This window comes from Magallana gigas, chromosome 1 (genome assembly GCF_963853765.1).
Source record: "Magallana gigas chromosome 1, xbMagGiga1.1, whole genome shotgun sequence".
Taxonomy (NCBI): Eukaryota; Metazoa; Mollusca; class Bivalvia; order Ostreida; family Ostreidae; genus Magallana; species Magallana gigas.
Window position 1 is genome coordinate 689,168 of NC_088853.1, and position 22,708 is coordinate 711,875.

General features: G+C 35.9%; 1 protein-coding gene and 1 long non-coding RNA gene across 4 annotated transcripts in view; one reads left to right on the forward strand and one right to left on the reverse strand.

Annotated features, from left to right (window-relative positions):
- LOC136272936 (uncharacterized) overlaps window positions 1-691 on the forward strand; it is a 160,346-nt gene extending 159,655 nt beyond the window's left edge. Inside the window, exon 2 of the long non-coding RNA XR_010711003.1 lies at window positions 276-691. This is a non-coding gene — a long non-coding RNA (uncharacterized lncRNA). The remainder of the gene's footprint in view (window positions 1-275) is intronic.
- On the reverse strand, window positions 238-21,972 carry LOC105342928 (ralA-binding protein 1). 3 transcript variants are annotated; one of them, XM_066075983.1, is made up of 15 exons: window positions 21,951-21,972; window positions 18,805-18,902; window positions 13,276-13,408; window positions 12,399-12,453; window positions 12,003-12,144; window positions 11,194-11,316; window positions 9,099-9,302; window positions 8,624-8,742; window positions 7,976-8,106; window positions 7,050-7,251; window positions 5,619-6,158; window positions 4,786-5,179; window positions 3,909-3,998; window positions 2,355-2,557; window positions 238-1,539 (listed from the first exon to the last, which is right to left on the reverse strand). In XM_066075983.1, exons 2-15 carry the CDS (start codon window positions 18,824-18,826, stop codon window positions 1,408-1,410), a joined length of 2,490 nt encoding a protein of 829 aa, XP_065932055.1. In that variant the 5' UTR covers window positions 18,827-18,902; window positions 21,951-21,972; the 3' UTR covers window positions 238-1,407. The 3 variants fall into 3 exon arrangements, with proteins under 3 accessions (XP_065932055.1, XP_065932045.1, XP_065932036.1); XM_066075973.1 differs by lacking the exon at window positions 21,951-21,972 and adding an exon at window positions 19,278-19,393; XM_066075964.1 differs by lacking the exon at window positions 21,951-21,972 and adding an exon at window positions 19,270-19,378.
- Between the last annotated feature and the right edge of the window lie 736 nt (window positions 21,973-22,708).

Below are 22,708 nucleotides of genomic sequence, written 5' to 3' on the forward strand. Positions count from 1 at the left end.
AATCCTGATCTCAACTCAAAATCAACAATCTAGTAAACTGATTAAGGGTCAATCCTGATCTCAACTCAAAATCAACAACCTAGTAAACTGATTAAGGGTCAATCCTGATCTCAACTCAAAATCAACAATCTAGATATCTAATTAAGGGACAATCATCTTTAGCATGGTAATGTCTTAGCCTAAACAGCTATATCAATCTATCTACCCCATGATAACAAACAAACCTGAGAATTGGAGTAACAATGATATACACAACTTTATTGCACAACATGCAGGTAATAACAAGATACATATAATACACATCACAAACAGTCAATACAACATGCAGGTAATAACAAGATACATATAATACACATCATAAACAGTCAATACTATATCTACTCTCAACTCAATCACATTATGGACATGTACTAGTGATCATAAGACATGAAATATCTAGGCATCTTAGGACTTATTGTGTCTAATCTGAACTTAATTCAATTATCTATCTGAACTTAATTCAATTATCTACAGCTTCTTGTGATCATTAGATAGTGTTATCAAGGAATCGTATTCAAACTCAGAGATACAATATACAGAATATCATTGGCAGAGAGATAAGGTATTAAAGGTCAGCTGTACTCCAAACAACCTCACAGGATCTGCCATTCCCTGCGTCAGCGTTTAATCGCTTTTATATAAAAGTTACACATCTGAAATGCCAGATTTGACACAACTTCTTACAAGTACAATGTACTGACACCTGATACCTGGAAAAACTAGTGCTGTTGAAAACAGTCAAAGGTGTTCTTCACTGTTCAAATTTTATGACTATTTCATCTTCAAAACATACACCTATGCTCACACATTTGCTAACAGTTATTACTTTCAAATTGCAGATTTCCAACATTTCCAAGGAATATTCATTTAATAATTCAAGTCCTGACGAACTTAAAAATTATCAACAATCATCTACAAGTTAGATCCTTTAACTATGTTATTTACATCTGTTGCAACACGTTCTCTGAGTGTACAAAGAAAAACTAATATCAGAAAATCTACTTAAGTCAAAACTGAGGGCAGGATGCAGAATCCATTACACCCTAAGCAGCCTAAATATAAATGGATACATGTCAGGGTCAATAACTAAAGTATTAACAATAATTACTTTTAACAGTAATACACTGTTATATGAATACTATCATTGATGTAAATACAGTTTACTATATATTCTATCAATAAAGATATGAATTGTCTGTTTTCATTCGAATAATAAATAATCTTAACGCTGAGAGAGAGCTCTCTCCAGATGCTGTTGTTGTATAACTGTTGATGTGTGGTGTTGTTGTCAAAGAATTGCCTGAATGCTGAAAGAATTCTTTGGCTGTTGTTTTGTTGTCTTTATGTAATTGTTGTGTTATTGTGATGTTATCCAAGGATTGCCTGTATACTAAGAGAGCTCTCCAACTGTTTCTGTTGTATCATCCGGATCTGAACCTTGACATCCAGACAAATCATCCTCTCTTCATGGATTTTACTACACAACTCTGCATTCTTTCTCTGTAAAAAGAATTAAGGCATTAAACTTATACATTTCCAAAGAATGTACTTTTTTTTCTCCAAATATTGCACTTCAAAATAACTCTTAGGATATTGCTTAAGTTAAAGAATATAATGATGATGATGATGAATATCTAATTTTTTGAGTGCTAATCAGCAGCTACATTCATTATTTCATTCCTCTACTGTATCGTAGATTCCTTATTTTATGCGAGTACTTATTTCTGAAATTCAACCATTTTCCATCAAATCGCAAGAACATAAAATCGCAAATGCCCAAATTTTATCATAGTTTCATGTACTTTACATGTGTCAGAAAACTAAAAGCGAGATTTAAAGAATTCACAAGACGGCTTCTCGCGATTGTATGCAAATATTAATTCCTCATGTTTAATTAGGAATTTACAGTATATATAAAAAGAAACTATTAGTTGCAATCAACACCAGGGTCCTCTCTTCTGTCCTGATTGTTGGCTAATTGTAACATCACCTCTCGTCCCTTATTTCTGTTTATTAGCTGTTTTATTTATTATCTATTATATAATGGTATCAGCTGTTTACACTACCTACAACATTGTTCAATAATTGTGACATCCTGATTCTCATTCCTCGCTATCAGCTGTTCAAGATTTACCTGTATCTCACCCCTGTTTATATAATCTGTTATACAGTAGTTTACATTACCTCCTGGTCCTCATTCCTCGCTATCATCTGTTTATATTACCTCCTGATCTTCATTCCTCGCTATCAGCTGTTCAAGATTTACCTGTATCCCCATACGTTTATATTATCTGTTATATAGTAATTTACATTACCTCCTGGTCCTCGTTCTTAGCTATCAGCTGTTTGAGGATCTCCTGTAGGTCCTCCTCGTCCTCACTCTCATAGCTGCTGTCTGACTCGGAGCTGTATTCCTCGACATCTGAGTCCTGTCTGAGATATTTGAGCTCATCCAGTTCCTGGTTTAATCTCTCTATCTCGTGTTTCTCTGTGTCTATCTTTGTTCTCAGTTCTCTCTCTGTAATAAAATAACATTCTATAAATCTTTATCTATCAATATCTCTATGTCTTTTGTGGTGTTTTCAGGAGTATTCTACGTACGAATTAATTTTCTGGAGTGAGTTACTCCCCTTTTCTTCTATCCTCTTGTCATTAGAGATTTTTGCACTGAGCCGTGCAGTACACAATATCGGTAGAGTCACCGTACTACCATTTTGTACAAGCGTACACTTTCCATGCAAGAAACTTAAAGCCCTACGGTGTAATTCCATTGGGGTGTATAATACACATTTCTTTCGCACAAAGACATTTTCTAGAAAAAAGGTGCGTATATATAAGGCAAGTTGCGGTACATGTTAAGCTGTTTAGCGCAGGACTGGCCATGTAATAACTTTGTAATGAATTGAGTGTATAATATAGCATTGAATCATGATTTTTTGAAGTATACACTCTCATAACTGCCGCGGTGTGTGCATACAAATTGAGTAACGCGCGTTAGCGCGTTATGAAAATTTGTATGCACACACCGCGGCAGTTATGAGAGTGTATACTTCAAAAAATCATGATTTAATGCTTATATTTACATTTTTTAAGTTCTTGCCTTGTCTGCAAATGTGAATTATACCTTAAAATTATGATCTTATCCTAAGGGTAAGTTAATATAAATGGAAGAGCCACAGTAACAGCCACAAGCGTGAACTTTGATTTTCGCTTGTGACGTTGCAGTTTACAGCGTTCAACGTTTGTGACGTCATAAGAAAACTAGTCAATTTGACCTTTGACTACTTGTTGCATTTAGAGGCATTTGAACGTCACAGAATTTAATGGAAAAACACAGTAGAATGTAAATATATAGATATATAAACAACACAAAACAGGTGTTATAAACAATTATCTCATTAAATCTTAGCAGAATTCAAATTACACACTCAATTATTTGTCATAAACTCATTATCGTCTAAGTTTAGCTTCTTTCGATAGGGGATCACATGTCAGAGTCAGAAGTCATGTGACAAAACAGACATGTTGAAAGCACGGGGCCTAAAAACACTGCCCGCTGGCCGCATTAGAGAGGTGGCTGCTTAAATGAATTATATAGTGAAAAACTAAACATGCGAGATTGAAACTGGCCACTAATGGCGAGTGGCCGCTGTTTAAAGGTGGCCATAACAGCAGGTGCAACTGAAATTAATAATTATTTCATTTTCAAATGAATATTAAAGGGACCCCTTTTTTGCATACTAATAATCCTCTGTTGCATATTCATTATATATAGCCAGAAGCTCCCCTACTTAAACCCTCTTGTTGAATATTCATTATCTATAACCAGAAGCTCCTCTACTTAAACCCTCTTGTTGAATATTCAATACCTATAGCCAAAAGCTCCTCCTCCTCCAGAATAAGTGCTTGTTCTTCATCCAACAGAGTCATCATTTCATCATCATAGGCAAACTCTCCATCTGGAATGAATATTCATAAAAACATTGTGTTAAGTTAACATGACATCAGTCAATCTTCCCCAGTTACAAGCTCTTGGTCTGTATTTGAGTTTTGTTTGTATTCACACATGAATCTACTTTAGGTTACTTAATACATGTATCTACCTATTAATAAGTTACTTATATATGTATCTTCCTATTAATAAGTTACTTATACATGTATCTTCCTATTAATAAGTTACTTATACACATTTCAAACACCGACTTCATCTGGTGTTAGTCTCTGTTTAGTCTAACATCACTAACAATCCTTACTACCCATCTTCTTCAAACACCGAGAATTTTACAGCCCCTCTTAACTTATGTATCCTTTACAAACACTGACTCATTGAATTATTTCTATTCTTACATATATTTTAAATTCTGACTGATTCTGTGCAGCTCTTATTCTAAACATTATATCACTCTTCATTTATAAACAGGAATATTTTTAGTATCTCTTCATATACCTGTACATTGAACTCTTTCGTTACCCCTCAATACTTATTCAATTTAGACATTAAATTTTTTCTGTACCCCTCTACATATATTCATTTCAATCTACAGTAAAACACGGTTATAACGAAGCGCCAGAGACGGGTGATTTTGCTTCGTTATAAGCGTAATTCGTTTTATCCGTCAAGTTTACAACAAGTAATATAGTCAGGGGGAATGAAAATCATTTCGCTGTAAGCGTCAAATCATTATAAGCGTGTTCGCTATAACCGTGTTTTACTGTATACTCCTTTCGGTACCCCTCTGTACTCACCATTCTCTAACTCCTCATTCTGTGACTGGTCCCCGTGTCTTGGTTCTCCGTCCGCCTCGTCTTCACCCGCCTCCACTTCCTCCATTCCGGACTCCTCTATCTTTTCCCTAACCTCCTTTACCTGATGAGCTTTTTTGACCTCTGACCTAGTTTCCTCCTGATCTGTCACACAGGCTTCACTGTCATCTGTCCAAGTGTGGGCCACGCCCCTCTCTGCCTCCAGAATTTCCTCTGCCGTGTTCTCAAACTGGTCATCCGAGGAGTCTCCCTCCTCCTTGACCCCTGCAGCCATTTTGTCCTGTACTCCACTTGGCTCAGGTCCCGAGTCTTTGTTAACCTGTCCCTCTTTTTTATCTTCATTTTCTCGAACTGTTTCCTCCTTTTCTCCATCATCCTGTAGGGTACAACTCATCCATTAGAATGTTTAAAGATGAACAAAAGATGTGCTTGGCAAGTACTTGTGAATGAGCATTACACACGCTGTTGTATCTAATCTAACCTATATATGACTTGATTTGGTAAATGATGCAAAAGTTTAAATGTTATTCACTTTATTTTAATATTGAGCATAATTGGGAAGAAATGCCTCTCAGTTAAAAAAACTTTAAACAGAAAGACTGATCATTAAACCTTTATTCATTTAATAATCTTAAAATCAAATGTTTTCAATGCCATGCACACAGTATTTCCTCTATTAGTAAAATCCTGTTAAAGGTGATTTATTGTAATATGTTGTCTACAACAGCTTTATATCAAGAGAGCTCAATATAACAACCCATATATGAAATTTATCTGTCTCTAACAACTGTGGATAAACTACATAATAGTACTACCTGGTCTGTGGGTATCACATCCACCTCCAGTATTGGAGTTATTTTGGTCTCAGGAATTTTCTCCTCAATTTGAACCCCTAAAGCAGAGCCCTGTTTCTGTGGGTCCTCAGTCACTTCTGCTGTTACGTCTCCCGAGTCCACAGAGTCCTCTACTCTCTGCGTGATGGTTTCCATCTTCTCCTCTCCATCCTTACGCTGGTCAGTCTGAGCTGTAGATTCTTCCTCCTGATTGACTGTTGCAATCTGTGACTCCATCCCTGCTCCCCCATCACTTGCTGTCCCCACAGTCTCCACTGATTCCTTCATCTTGACCTCTGGGCCTTGTGGAATGACCTGTGTATCAGCCACATCTTGATTGGCTGTTTCTGTTGTGGGCGGAGCCTCTTGCTGTGTGATTGGCGCCTGTTGGGGAGGGGGCGGGGCATGTTGTTTGACTGGCACCTGTAGATCTAGCTTTAGCTCCTCCTCCTCTGCTAGAGTTGGGGGCCTTGATTCTCTTGTTGGTTTTTTCTCTGTTGTTTCTTTCTGTTTCTGTTTTATCTAAATAATCAAAGTACTGAGAGTAATGAAAGACGGGGTCTTGAAAGATTGAATTTGAAAATACAGTCAAGTTCATTGGAAAATGTTTTTCTCTCTTATAATTTCACTTTAAATTCTGATCTATTTCCCAAATCCCTCTGCAGAACTTGAAAAAAAACACTTTGAACAAATAAACATTTGACAGCAACGTTAGAAATATATATAAAATAGAGCTGCTTTATGTAGATGTAATCACCTAGACAACCTGAAATTACTTTCTGAGGTTTTGATTTAGTTATAATTGTATTAGCTTTACCTTCCATAGGAAAGCTTCCATTGAAACAGACAAGTTTTAATCTAGACCTACCCTCCGTTTGAGTTGTGTATCAGTAAACTTCTGTTTGAGTTGGGTGACAAACTTTGGAATACTTTCTCTTTGAGTTGTGTAATTACACATTGTACATACCTTCCATTTGAGTTGGGTGATGATAATAGGTTGGATCCAACTTCCGTTTGAGTTGGATGACTTCACTTTGACTTACCTTCCATTTGAGTTGAGTGACTACACGTTGGACCTACCTTCCTTTTGAGTTGGGTGAAGATATGTTGGAGCCAACATCCATATAAGTTGTGTGACGACACGTTGAACCTACCTTCCATTTGAGTTTGGTTTATGATATGTTGGACCTACCTTCTTTTGAGTTGGATGACGATACGTTTGACCTACCTTCCATTTGAGTTGGATGACAATACATTAGACCTACCTTCCATTTGAGTTGCGTGACTATAAGTTGGACCTACCTTCCGTTTGAGTTGCGTGACATTACGTTGGACCTGCCTTCCATTTGAGTTGGGTGACGATACGTTGGACCTACCTTCCATTTGAGTTGCATGACGATACGTTGGACCTACCTTCCGTTTGAGTTGGGTGACGATACGTTGGACCTCCCACAGTAGTTCTTCCTTCTCCTGGTCTGTAGATCCAGCGTTGATCTCAGCGTGCAGCGCGTTCAGTAGAGATTCCTGTTTTTGTAGCTCCTCCTCCATCAGAGCAAGGGATTCTGGGAGTTCCAGGGACCAGCGGGATGTCGTGGGCTTGATTGGGGGTTTATATCTGATATGAAATTATATGGGGTTAAATCAAATTGACAGATTGGGGGATTATATTGTAAACCAACTTTTATTCGTGTGTGAGAAATTTTCGCGAGGTTAGCGAGAGCCTTAAATGGTTGCAAATATTTCTCGCCGCAAACCAATCCTTTGTCTATAGTTTTTATAACAATACAGATCTGGATAAGGCTTGGTCGTGAACATTAGTCATCATGAACCAGTTTATCGGCAGTTAATCGTGAAATAAAGTCGCTGCGAATAAAAATTAGTTTACAGTATCTGGTATGAAATAATACGGGGTTAAATCAATTTGACAGCAGATTATGACATTTACAAGCCCTCTCTCTATTGAATTCAATGACCTATCTAGACATTTATGTATACACATGTCATTTAACTTATCCCCTTAAAATAAGGAAAACTTTGATTAACTCAACCGAATGAAGACCACGTATATTCTGACTTAATTTAGCTCATTTAACATAAAGAAACAGCTGTGCTCTAACTCCACATGACATTTCCTGATGTATTCACAGTATACAATAAACACAAACCATTGAAATAGTGATACATGTATGTTTACAACAAAAATGGATTTTTACAATATACCAACATGTTAACAACATGATGAAGGAATTAATTTCTATTTTGATGTTTATAACACATTTTTGATATTGATTTTAAATTTACACTTTTTTTTCTCTCAAGTTTCAAAAACCTGTACTCACTTTTTGATCTCGACGTCTGAGAAGAGTTTACTGGAGGACTGGAACAGAACATTGAGGACTCGGTGCGAGATCTGCATGGTGGGACTCAGAACAATGGACACGTTCTGTAGACTCATCTTGTTCTCTTTCTCCTGAACACATACAATATACAACACAATTATAACACAGTACAATGGACACGTTCTGTAGACTCATCTTGTTCTCTTTCTCCTGAACACAAACAATATACAACACAATTATAACACAGCACAATGGACACGTTCTGTAGACTCATCTTGTTCTCTTTCTCCTGAACACATACAATATACAACACAATTATAACACAGTACAATGGACATGATCCGTAGACTTATCTTGTTCTCTTTCTCCTGAACACATACAATATACAACACAATTATAACACAGTACAATGGACACATTTTGTAGACTCATCTTGTTCTCTCTCTCTCGTTACATGTAACACCTACCCTTTGTAACACATTACATGTAACACCTACCCTATGTTACATATTACATGTTACAATTACCCTTTGTATCACATTACATGTAACAATTACCCTTTAGTAACACATTACATGTAACACCTACCCTTTGTATCACATTACATGTAACACCTACCCTTTGTAATATATTACATGTAACACCTACCCTTTGTATTACATGTGTCATGTGCACAATCATCCAGGACAGAAGTAGTCGGTTACAGGTCGGGAGTTCATTGATCAGTCGCCTGAACGTATCACATCTCGCTATCTCACCACGCACCACTATCAACAGACAATGTAGCCTCATCAATCAATAGTCATATCAATTATGTTAATATCTTTGTTGATTGAAACCTACTGAGAAGCCAAAACATTAATTTCTGTGTAAAGTTAATAGCTGATCAAAACGTCATATTTAATGCATCTCTTGATCTTAGGTGTGACTGTTGCATTATAAAGAACAATAAACAAGGTTAATTTAAAATGATCTGTACAGTATTGCATTTAAAGGGAAAGTCTCCAATTTTCGCGTGGTTTTTTTAAGGCAAGAAATTAGTAACTACATGTGTAGAATGCATAATTAGGACACAATTTATTGATAAATAACCTCAAAAGATTAACATCATTTATTGGTTTACCTGATGCCTCCTCAAACTTGCCCATCAGTGCCTTGGTCAGCACTGGCTCAGGGAGCTCCCTCAGGAACTGTTTGAGTAGACTCGCGATGATGTTGGGTTCGTGCTCCTCCAGGTAGACAGGTGCCCCCCTGTTGTAGCAGTCCTTCAGCATTTGAATCTTAGACTTGACCCCCGAGATCCGGTAGATCCCCTCACACGATAGACCTGTCAATCATAAAGAAGACCTGTCAATCATAAAGAAGACCTGTCAATCATAAAGAAGACCTGTCAATCATAAAGAAGACCTGTCAATCATAAAGAAGACCTGTCAATCATAAAGAGGACCTGTTAATCATAAAGACGACCTGTCAATCATAAAGAAGACCTGTCAATCATAAAGGATCATATAGAAACACCTGCACATCACACAACAGTATACAATTGTTGACTGGTAACAGTTGATCTGTCGGACCGGCTCGCAAACTGTTGCCCAAGGACAAGGTGCTGTTCAATACAGTCTTCACACTCCCCAATATTTGATTTAATTCTTACCATGCTCTTCTATATAGTCCTCACACTCCCTGATATTTGATTTGATGCTTACCATGCTCTTCTATATACTGCACACACTCCCTGACATTTGATTTGATTCTTACCATGCTCTTCTATATAGTCCACACACTCCCTGACATTTGATTTGATGCTTACCATGCTCTTCTATATACTGCACACACTCCCTGACATTTGATTTGATTCTTACCATGCTCTTCTATATAGTCCACACACTCCCTGATATTTGATTTGATTCTTACCATGCTCTTCTATATAGTCCACACACTCCCTGATATTTAATTTGATTCTTACCATGCTCTTCTATATAGTCCACACACTCCCTGACATTTAAATTAAGGTGGCTCTATACACTCACAGTCTATTCCAATTTTCAATAGAAGACCACAAAACATATACTTATCAAATATTAAAACGACGATAGGGATACTATAGGTATTTTTAAAGAATATTTTAATGTTTTTTCGTGTTTTTGTAAAATATTTTTTAAAAAGACAGCTATCAACAAATTGAGAGAAATTATTTTGTCATATGATCGATATTTCCTTCGGACACATAGAAAAAAATATATAACACTTCTAAACATTCAAAAATGTTATTATTGCAATTTTTTTTAGTATTTCCCCAAAACATAATTTTTTATATTTTCTTACTCTGTTGACAAATCATCTGAAAAAGTTGCTTGATGTTATAAGAAAATGTATTTTAATAAATTTGACATACAAAATTGAATGAAAACCATTGCAAATAAACACAAAAAATATTTAAAATTTTATTTGGTATGAAAGTTCCTCATGTAAGGGTTATCGTTCCTAAGTCCCAAGGCCAAAACACCTTGGGGACTTTTCATTTCTGAGTTGAAGGAAATTTCCTAAATATAATGTTGGAATGATAAATACATACATATTTCATTACAGACTTTGCTCTGTATAAGTGAATATATTCGCTTTAATGCAAAACTAAGTCAAAAAAATAAAGGGGAACATTGACTAGGCTAATAGGATTTATGTATCCCAACCTGAGAGAAATTCAAAGCAACCCTCTCATCCCCGTTAGGTGTCGATATTAATGTGCATTAAAGTATATTATAATTGAAATATTTTCACCTGTTTAGAATTTTCTTTCACGGTATTCAACCAAAAAATACGTTTAAGAATTTTTTGGAAAGTTAAAATTTTTATTGTTCTCAACGGGAATCGAACTCATGACCTCCTGGTTTGTAGTGAACCCACTAACCCACTGCGCTACGGTGTAACATATCAATGTTGCTAAAGAAACTCTTTAAAAATTTATATTTGATTTTGTTGTTTATTTCGATAAATAATACCACAAAACGTGAAGGTGTCACATACCACATTACTTGTAAGCAATGAATTTTCCAATTATCAAATTAAATCTATCCATTAAACAAATTTTTCAAAATAGCGGTTCCCATACAATTCACCTCAGTTTAAATCAGCCAGTACCGGAAATGCATGTTTCCAGATTTACTTTTTTGCGTACAGCGTCATCAAAAAGTGGTGTATAGAGCCACCTTAGTTCTTACCGTGCTCTTCTATATAGTCCACACACTCCCTGAATAGTCGCGGCAAATCGATTCCATCATGACTTGGACTCCGCTCAACAGCCACAGAGAGTGGCACACCAAAAATAGGCTTAGTGGCTTCTTCTGAAAGGATAGAAAGATGGAACAGTCAGAAAAAATATTGTTGCTCTTTCATCATCTACCTGTTCATACCTTTCTCACTGTTACCCATCTATTGTGATGTCATCATCTACCTGTACGTACCTGTGATGTCATCATCTACCTGTACGTACCTGTGATGTCATCATCTACCTGTATGTACCTGTGATGTCATTATCTACCTGTACATACCTGTGATGCCATTATCTACCTATACATACCTTGCTCACTCTTACCCATCTATTGTGATGTCATCATCTACCTGTACGTACCTGTGATGTCATCATCTACCTGTATGTACCTGTGATGTCATCATCTACCTGTACGTACCTGTGATGTCATCATCTACCTGTACGTTCCTGTGATGTCATCATCTACCTGTACGTACCTGTGATGTCATCATCTACCTGTACGTACCTGTGATGTCATCATCTACCTGTATGTACCTGTGATGTCATTATCTACCTGTACATACCTGTGATGTCATTATCTACCTATACATACCTTGCTCACTCTTACCCATCAATTGTGATGTCATCATCTACCTGTACGTAGCTGTGATGTCATCATCTACCTGTATGTACCTGTGATGTCATTATCTTCCTGTACGTACCTGTGATGCCATTATCTACCTGTACATACCTGTGATGTCATTATCTACCTGTGCGTACCTGGTTCGGCTGGAGCTGGAGGCTCATGCTTGGATTTCTTTTTTCCTTTTGTTTTGTGTTTCTTTCCATCTTTCTCTTCTTTCTTCACTTCCTTTTCTTTTTCCTTTTCATCTTTCTTTCCATCTTTGTCCTTCTTTTCTTCCTAAAATTTAATTGACTTGTGTAAAGTATCACTATAACTTTCTGTTCATTATTTCAAAAATAAAAAAATATCAATAACGGTCAACAATTTGAAATTCTTTTTTGATAATCATTGTCACCATAACCAATGTTTACTCTAGTGAGACCTAAAAATTAAAGTTCATTTACCCACATACAGAATTAACTCAAGCAGAAAGACTACTGCATTTTGTTCCTCAAGGGACAACATCAAGGCAAAGGTCCGGGGCCACTCACCTTTGGTTTCTGCTTTTTGAAAAACGACTTGGTTTTCTTCACCTTAGAGGGACTCCTGTAAAACAGTGAAACAACTCAAAATAAGACCACAACAGAAATAAAACAAAATGAGTTTATAAAGTGTGTACATTAAATATACTAGGTCATTCACCAAAAACTCATTAAATCAATGATTAACTTGGTTGTCAAGTAATGTTAATTAGGTTCTGTATCAGGGTTCTTTTCACCTCGTGTCATTTTTGCTCTTATACAATTGCAAGCAGTTTTGACCCTTATTGAATTCGCCCAGACGCAGTTTTGTTTATAGAGAAATAATTGAAGACATCGGAATTCGCCCAGTCTTAAATCTGCCCACTGACAATGAGGGCGAAGGGCCAAAATAAAACGGGGGCCAAAATAAAACGGGGGAGAAAATAAAACGGGGGCGAATATTGCCATGTATACAGTATTTCTTTTATCTTCTTTTATTTCTTCGTAAGAAAACATTGGGTAGGTAAACTGACTTGATGTTTTTCACGGTAGATTGAGATTTCTAAAATACAAATAAAGAGTGAAATACTTTGACCTGTTTGGCGGTCGGCAGATTATATTAGCAACCCAATTAAGCCATTTCTTTTGCTGGCAAACAAACGTTATGCTATTTGAAAGATATCATTTATTCAAATGCTTAACAACACTTTAAATTTCATGAGGATAGCATTATTGGAACAAAAGCTATGACATTTTAAAGTTATAAAATTTCAGTCGTTTTCTGGAATTTTATGCTTTGATAATGATCAAGCTCAGTAAAGACGAGAAATATGGCGGACAATGCCTTTTACAAGTCGTGTTTAGCTTTAAGATCAGCTGAGATATAACTGAGATAGTGTTAACTCACTTGACTTCATCTAAGGTGAGCTGAGATGTGTCAGAGTCCTCTTCGTCGAACTTGACGTACCCCTGATCCTTCTGCCCTTTCTTGGAGTCGCGTTTCTTTCCCAGTAAATCTCGCTTCTTCCCTTCTTCAGAGCCTGACATAAGGGAGAGAATTTTTGCGATGACAAATTCAAAATTCCTTTTTTAAGTTAGAAATACAAACAGAAATATTGTAGTAAGATACATGTAAATGTATACAATGAGTTAATATGGCCCCATTCAGCTTGTCTGTGTCCGTAGATTTCTTTTTATAGCGCTACATTTGTAGGAATTAATATCCCATAAAATGGCGAGAAGAATATCTTGCAGGTTTTTAAATATCTGGGTTTTTTTTTTGCATACATATACCATACAAATCTTAATGAAACTATGATAAAAATTTATATTATCATGATTTAATGCAAAACAATTGAATTGTGGAATTAAGTACTTGTATAATATAATGAACCTACAGTTTTCAAAATGATTAGTCATGGACATTTACCACAGACTGCAAGTACAGTCCCTGAAAGTTCAACTTTCCCATTTTTCTGTGCATTCACCATGTGCTCAGATTGCACTCGCAGAACTTTCACTTGCACTTTTCACCCGTATTTACACCAATATGATATGGACAGGTTTACATTGAGAAGTATTCAAGACATTGTAGTGTAGATCGGTTAGGCCTCACTGGATGTACAAGAAAAAGTATTTCTCTTACTGGGAAGCCGCTACAGACAACATCGAAGAAACCTTGAGGTAAATCCATGGGAATAGGTATGCTGCTGGGAGCTCTGTATTAATATACACTGAGTAGAACAACTTTAAGACTCTTGTGAACCTTGTGAAACTTCCTTGCATGCAAAAAATGTTGGTTTGATACAGTATATAATAAACACAAAAAGTAGGTTCTTTCTGACCCAGTCAGCATCCATATGTTGGCCCAACGTAAAGCCAACAATACTTGTTTTGTTGGCCCAATGTTGAATTCCAACGTTGGTACAACATCGAAGTGCAAAGTGGGCCTTTGTTGGGCCAATTTATTGGTTAAACGTTGGTGCAACATTGGAAGCAGATTATATAGACGTTGGCCCAACATCAAATATATGTTGGGCCAATACGCAAAACTACAACCTTTAGTTTAGGTTTATCTTGTGTTGGTCCAATGTTTCTTTCGCGTTGGCTCAACGTTTCCTTTGGTTGGTCCAACAATTCTTTAACGTTGGCCAAATGTTTTTCTCACCTTACATTGGCCTTGACATTTTGCCACCATTATTTAGTTTACATGGAGGATGGACCAATATCACACCCCCCCCCCCCCCCCCACACACACACACACCTGTTCATTCAGAAATCTTATCAAATAAAAATTATCTAACATCAATTAAGTGAGAGAAAATACAAGATTTTTATATTTTGATGGTATGTTTATTATTACAAATGAATAAAAGATTTATCTAATTGATTTTTAAGGATAACTTAAAGTCAAAATAAGAGAACTTCATGTACGTTTACTGTTCAGTTAAACAAAAATTTAGCTGGACTCCTGTTCTTCTTCAGCAGCCTTTTTCTGTTTCCTGTCTTTTCTACCTCCATCCTTGTCACAGGAGTATCGCAGCCAGTCTTTGGCGGCATCCTCGATATCTTTATTTGTTGCATCCCTACAACACCGATTTTTCCTCACGGTAACTGTCAAAATAGAAAAATAATGACAACACCTGTTAGTTCTTGAATGAAACACATTTAACTTTCTTTTAATACATCATAATAAGCATATGACTTCTGCAAATTACCATATACATGTAGTATTTTAGAAGAAAAAAATGTGTAAAAGTCTCAATATAAAAGGAAATATAAAACATATGTATACATGTATTATTGATGTTTCAATATTTCAACCTTATGACATTTAATTTAGTTAATATATTGTGTTTCTCGGAGGAACTATTTTTCTTAAATTTACATTAAAAAAAATTGAATTATCATGGAGTTGCCCCCCCCCCTTTTTTTGGAAGTGTGTAAAATTTTGAAATTGAAAATTAGGAATTTAAGAGTGAAATCGAAAAGGCATAGATACCCCCCCCCCCCCCCCCCCCCCCCCCCCCCCCGATTAGGATTTTGAAGATTTTGGAAAGGTTTTTTTTTGGTGTGATTTTTTGTGTCAAGATTTTTGGATGAGTCTGCCCCCCCCCCCCCCCCCCCCCAGTTTCAAAAACGATGCTATGTGCCTGGATGAAGGGGAAAAAGTTCACAATATATGTCTTACAACGTTTATCTTCTGAAAAAAAATATAGTAATAAGTATAAAATTATTACTTACGGAGCAGAACATCTTTCAAAAGTGAGATGGAAAAGGCCTTTTTTCCTCCTCTCCCTAGCCAATTCATTTTTTTGGCAACGTCGTTGTTTGAGATCGAAGCCATCACTCGTCTTACGCTTTGTTTAATGTTATCCCCGCCAATCGTTCCAAGTTTTCTTATCTAAATACATGTAAACAGTAAGTTTAATTTTATGCTTAATATTAACACACTATTAATTCTCAATTCATTGTTCATGAACAGTTTTCTGGTATAATTACAAGATAAAAATTTTTATGAAAGTTTTTTAAATCATTTTTTTGACTTTATATTCTGAGGTCTGAATCAAATATATAGTAGGTAATGGTGAGAAAAATATTATTCATACATGTACAAATCTTGCTATGATGTAAATCTATTTCATTATAAATTACGATACTCATATTACTAAAATATATAGTTCAATTAATAGGATTTGAAAAATACTAACATGTTGCTCTCTCTGGAACGATCTCGACACAATATTCCTCTTTGTCTTTGTGTGTGTCTTGCGCGCGAAGAAAGCTGACCTTTTTTTCAAAACTTAATTTATTGCCCTCCTTGGAGTCAACTTGGCATCCCTTTACAGAGCCGCATGCAGGGAGTGCTCCGACCATTAGCTGGCATTACACCAGACGCATATTAATTAATCTTTTGACCGATGTTTAAGATCGAGTAATTCCAGCAATATACTAGTAGCAACCTAAAGCTTGCAAATTGGCTACATATTTTAATGTAGATATAATATAATGTACAATGTACAATATAAATCATTACGTATATATATGGAAATGAATTACATTGACCCAATCGTGGCCCAACGTTAACTATATAAACATGATATTTACATGTATAGTATCATCTATAATTTAACCCGTTAACGATCATTTTGAACTAGCTGTTGATATATAACCCAGCGGTCATTTCAACGTTGAAACAACGTTGTTTCAACGTCAGGCATCAACGTTGAATCAACGTTGAAATAAGGTTGCACATGAAAGTTGAGGCAACGTTGAAAATGTAACGTTGTTTCAAAGTCAAAATTCAACGTTGATTCAACGTAGAAATTGTGTTGAAATCTGGTTTAAAATATATAGATATGACAATGAAAAAAAAGTTAAAATTAAGTGATTTTTGTAAAATGTTGATTATAAGCATATCGTCTTTTAATATGTTGTGCTGTTTTATGTGTTTTGACACTTTATTAAAAGAAATCCAAATGTATAAAGTCAGCCTTTATTTAAATCCTAGTAGTATTTGCGTATATCCTTCGCTAAACAACTTGTGTATTAAGTCCTCGTTAAAAGTTGAAACTTGGTATTTCAAAATGTTTTAAATAAGGCTGTAGGAATACGATTACAAAAAAACCACGTACATTCCGCCAAATGGTAGCCATGCTTGTTTTCCATGACAAGAAACAAAGGATGTCAACACAAAAACGTAGAATCTACAATAGTTAGTTCATCATTTGCATTCTGCAGACTGCTTTAAAAAATAACTCCCAAGATACTCCAGTGTAAAATATAAAATAGTCACAAATTAATCGTCCAAAAGCTAAAATCCCGGCATTTTACTGTACATAAAATCTGTGTAGTGACTGCACGAGGTGTACCTAAGAACTGACTTTCTTTGTTCACCAATAGCGTCTTTAGCGGTCAAGCTGACATAGAGCAGCCTGGTAAATTGCATAACTCCCTTGATCAGCAGTGCTTGCAGTAGTGATGGGTTCGCACATCCCCTTCTCACTGACCCAGTTAAAATGCAATTAGCCACTTGCTGTATGCACAGCTCAATCTCAAATTTCTTGTATGAAAACAATTTTTTTAAATGTAATGTGAAATATTAATTTAACTTTTCGTTTAAAAGAAAATTGATATTTTAATTGGATAAGACAATAATATATTAATTTTATTGGAATATATATAAGATAAAATTGTATTCAAATTAACATTTAATATTTGTAAAAACACGTCATTTAATGCTTCCACTTTACAAAATATAAGTAAAACCTAAATTTAACAAATGATAAGGAAGTTTAAATTTGAATATATGTGTTCAGTTTCATTAACATATCAAAACGTTGTTTCAACGTTGAAATGTCGTTGATGTCTTCAACGTTGAAAATAAGTTGGGTCTTCAACGTGGAATCAACGTTGAGTTATGGTTTGGGTTTCAACGTTTAAACCTCAACGTTGATTCAACGTTGAATAATGGTTGATCAACGTTGCAACTTGATTTCAACCATTTCTCAACGTTGAAACAACGTTGCGTGCCCACTGGGAAGTTTGTATGACTGGGTGAAAGCTGTGTCAACTAACGAAATCAGTTTCTATCAGTTACATATTATAAAATTCGCTCGCAGTAAGGTTTTCTTTTTTTAAAATTCCACGGACACCAGCAAAAGATAAACGTATAGATTGACGGATAAATAATCATTTTCTGTTTTTGAAAACTATATGCACTTCCCCACCGTTAAAGCAACTACACAAAACATGATTATATTCAATTGTATGCGAGATTAAGATGCATCGGGCCAACATTGTCCCAACCACAAATGATAAGCTCTATATAAATATGAGTACATAAAATCATCTATTAATTTAAGTTCTACATGCATTAGTTTGCCGAGTACACCGACGCTGATTCAATTCCTGTAAAGCAATGCTTGCCCATGTTTGATATGTTAAATATGTTCAACATAGGGCCAATGCAAGCCCAACTATTACGAATCGCCTTTTGTGTTAATTTTTAAAAGTGGACCAACGCTGGCCCAACCTTTGTAAAAACAGTGCTAATTTGCAATGATATGATAACTGTTCAACATTGGGCCAATGCAGGCCCAACCATTACATATCGACGTTTCGCATAACTCTTTTTTGTGTAAATGATACACGTTGTTTCAACATTGGCCCAACGTTTTAGATCCAATGTATTTAATCACAACCGCATGTTTGAGATTGAAACACAGTGTGCCAACATAGAGCCAACATCATACGGTCAACATATGTGATATTGCCACTAATGCGTAGACTTTTTGACATTGGTCCAACGTTGGTCCGATCATGTTATGCCAACTCCAACCTTTAACCAACAGACCGATACCCTACCAACGTTGGACCAATGTGCAGATGCTGACTGGGGATTCACTGAATTCAATATTTAAATAAAAAGTCTCACCTTCTAAACTGTCCGGGTTCATTGTTTGCCACAAATTTTTTGGGGAAAATGTGATGAGTCTATTAACGCCTTTTCATACTATTTCTTTACAATAAAATCTGAAAAAAAGAAAACGGTAAAACAACCATCATATACATGTAAACAAACCGTACATGTATGTCCGTCCTCTTTTTCCTAACTAGTTAGGAAATCATGGATCTTATGATTCCTAAAATCGATGCTATATGTTAAAACAATCTTCAAATTAATTAAGGTTCAAAAAAAGATCATTATGAATAATTAAGTATCCAAAGTTTTGGTTTCTTCAAAATGATCATCGTCCGAATAAGGGATTTTTTCCTCGAATGGAAGGGGCGACGTTCGTCCCACGTGAAATTATTTACATATAGCACTACAGAACGGATAAAGAACTTGAATAATAAAATATATTATCATTTAGAGATTCCATATAATCAAAAGTTTTACCATTCTACCTCGATGCATTTTTCTTTCGATGAATTTTGCATAAAATTTTCCTTTTTCCGTAGAGGAAATAGTCAAGTCGGAAAAAATTGAACGCACGCTAATAATGGAGCCTTACACGGACGATATATATAATTCCGCATTAAAGTTATTCAGGAAGTAATACATAACATTTTAAAGATGCATTCTCTTCCTGTTCGTTCATCCATTAATTCTGTCTGTTTGTCTGTCTGACTGGCAACTTATTTTACATGTGATATTAACACGCATCTACATTTAAATTTATGCGTTATAGGAGACTAAGCACAGGGGCTTGGTTGTTGGATAGTGAATTTCCTTATTATTTGTTCCCGAAGACAAAATGATTAAAATTGGTAATCTTATGTGTATTTCTGTGTATTGCAATAAATAAATTCACTGAAATCCCCCGTTTCAGTCATGTTAAAAAAGTGTATTCAATGTACATTAAAAAAAGTAAAGGGGACGACACTCGCCATCTTGGATTTATAGGGGGTCCTCGTTTCAAGCTATGTTTTAAACAAGTTCCTCCATCTCTCCAACGATTTCTGACGAGATCTAAGTTGGAAAATATTCAAATGACTTATTCCTATCGTCTGACTAAATCTGTATGCTGCATAATAAACACATCGTTCCGAAATGTACAAGATAACTTGCCAAACTTATCGAAAGCAACGGAAGTTTACTTTTGAGTGACGTAAATTCTCTGTATAATCACTGAGATATTCCGAAAATGTATGATAAATCTAGAGAGAGCAAAAATTCCGCGAAAAGATATTCCTCTTGGTTTATCCAATGCTTTCGGATCTCCTCAGTGATTACATGGAGAGTTTGCATCAACTTCCGTTGCTTTCGATCAGTTTGGCGAGTATCTAGTACATTTCGGAACGATGTGTTTATTGTGCAGCGTACAGATGTAGTCAGACGATAGGAATAAGTCATTTGAATATTTTCCAACCTAGATCTCGTCAGAAATCGTTGGAGAAATGGAGGAACTTGTTTAAAACATAGCTTGAAACGAGGACCCCCTATAAATCCAAGATGGCGAGTGTCGTCCCTTTACTTTTTTTAATGTACATTGAATACACTTTTTTAACATGACTGAAACGGGGGATTTCAGTGAATTTATTTATTGCAATACACAGAAATACACATAAGATTACCAATTTTAATCATTTTTTTTCTTCGGGAACAAATAATTAGGAAATTCACTATCCAACAACCAAGCCCCTGTGAGACTAAGGACATTAAGGTGTCTCTACAGTATTAAATTTTACTATATATTCTTACCAAAATTGCACAACTTTACATACAGATTAAAGATTCAAAACGAACTTCTGGAAAAAAATCCTCTTGACATCTTTTTAAACAACGCCTCATTTACAATTTTCTAGCAAAATACACACGTGCATCCAGCAAGGCGTGAGACGTTACACATGTGCTTGAAAATCAAGCCCGGGCCTTTTCACCCAATCCGGAAACAACACGCATCAAAAATTCAAATGACCTCGCATTATTACAAAACTGGGATAGTTAGACCTCTTACACATTGTTTTTCATCTCATAAAAAATTAGCTCTTGTCGCTTGCGGAAACTCCCCGAATTCAAGAATTATTTTGCCTCAGCCATGTTTTGACGTGAACCTTCAGTGAAATACTGTTACATAGGCGTCGGAACCGGCCCGGGGGGGGGGGGGGGGGCTAGGGGGGGGGGCTTAGAAACAAAGCATAATAGAGGGTTCAGCCCCCCACTTTTTCTCGCAGGAAAGATTTTTGTTTCTAAATTTAGCTTGATGATTTTGGGGGGAAAAAAATTTGGGTAAGTAATTTTTTTTTATGGGAAGTATAGGTATACTCCCCCCCCCCCCCCCCCCCCCCCCCCCCCCCCCCACGGATTAAGATTTCCATGATTTTGGGAATTACTTTTTTCTCAATATTTCAGAGGATTAGTCTAGCCCCCCCACCACTTTCAATTTGCTTCCGACGCCAGTGACTGTTATGACACCTTAAACACTTTTTGACTTGGCACATGTATTTGGAAACAGGGAGCCATCTATAAAAACAAAACCAAAAAACAAAACAACACAAAACAAAGTGTCCTCTAAACACTACACAGTATTTTCCTATAAGGGTTAAAAATTGATTTTATAATTCTTTCCAAGCTAAAACAAAAAATGAACACGAAGAATTATCCTCTCCTCTACAGAAGCAAAGTTTAGACCCCATCCCAAACATATAACATTGCTTACATACTAGGTTTGTATCTTGTTCAGGTGTTAATCAAATGGACGAATTCATCGACAGTTAGAGGATTTAAAGATATTATTACATTAGTACCTATATTGTAAGATACATTATTTTTGTGCTTTTTAATGAAATTTCATAAACGTGTTATATTTTTTTGGTCACATTGTTTCTTGTTGTTGGGGGGGGGGGGGGGGGCACTTACTTCCATTTATATTGAGGCGAGGAGGGGGGAGGGGTCAGATGGGGTGGTTGAGTGTAAAAATTTCTTATTCAGCGACTGCGCACTCTCTCTCTCTCTCTCTCTCTCTCTCTCTCCTCTCTCTCTCTCTCTCTCTCAATATTTAATAGCACATAATATATACATTTGTACTACGATAAACGAATAAATTCATGCTATTGTATGTGTTCAACTTTACTTACATACATTGTTGTTTTTACAACTCTTAAACGGCTATCTGTCAAAATCTCGGTCAAGTCGAGATCTCATTAGGTCCGCGACCTGTCGTCTGCCGGCGCTGATTGGAGACTTCCGGTACTTGATATGCTGGGGTTCACAGACAAATGAATCCTCTCTACAGACTAGAGCTCTCTGTATTCTACTTAAAACACACAGATTTCAAATATGGTCGCCTCTTATCTCTTTTTAGGAGGATATTTGGTCATTAATTACCACGATATCTGTCAGACATATGATATATTTGGCTATAAACTATCATTTAATAAAGAAAAAATCCGCATTAGAATTTCATTTCCTATATATCTGTATACAGAGGTCTTACTCTGAAAGAATTGCTGCTTCAAAAATCTGAACCAAGAACCTCAATGTGGGGCATGACTTATACAGGCTGCTTGGATCAATTTTTTACTACCGTTCAAATTGAAAAACCGGCGCTGATAGCTGACGCTTTAGATCCGCTATTTATGCGTCTCTTTTTATTTTAGAGCTTGGCATAAAATTATGATATTTTAAAACAAATAATTGCTACTTGAAAAATCTTACCCAAGGCTTATTATAAAGAACCTCAATTCGGGGCATGATTTATGAATGCTGCATGAATCCTACAGTTCAACAAACGGCGTTGATAGCTGAAGGTTTCGATCTTCAAGTTATGTGTCTTTTATTTTGAAGCTTGTATGCTCTATCATAACGTACTTAAAAGCTTTGGAAAAGTAAAAAA

Coding starts and splice junctions, on each gene's coding strand:
- LOC105342928 (XM_066075983.1), bottom strand. CDS start 18,826: ATGAACCCGGACAGTTTAGAAG. Junction 11,317..12,002: donor TCCAGCTCCAGCCGAACCAG/GTACGCACAGGT, acceptor CTATCCTTTCAG/AAGAAGCCACTAAGCCTATT. Junction 8,743..9,098: donor CAAGTTTGAGGAGGCATCAG/GTAAACCAATAA, acceptor GTCTGTTGATAG/TGGTGCGTGGTGAGATAGCG.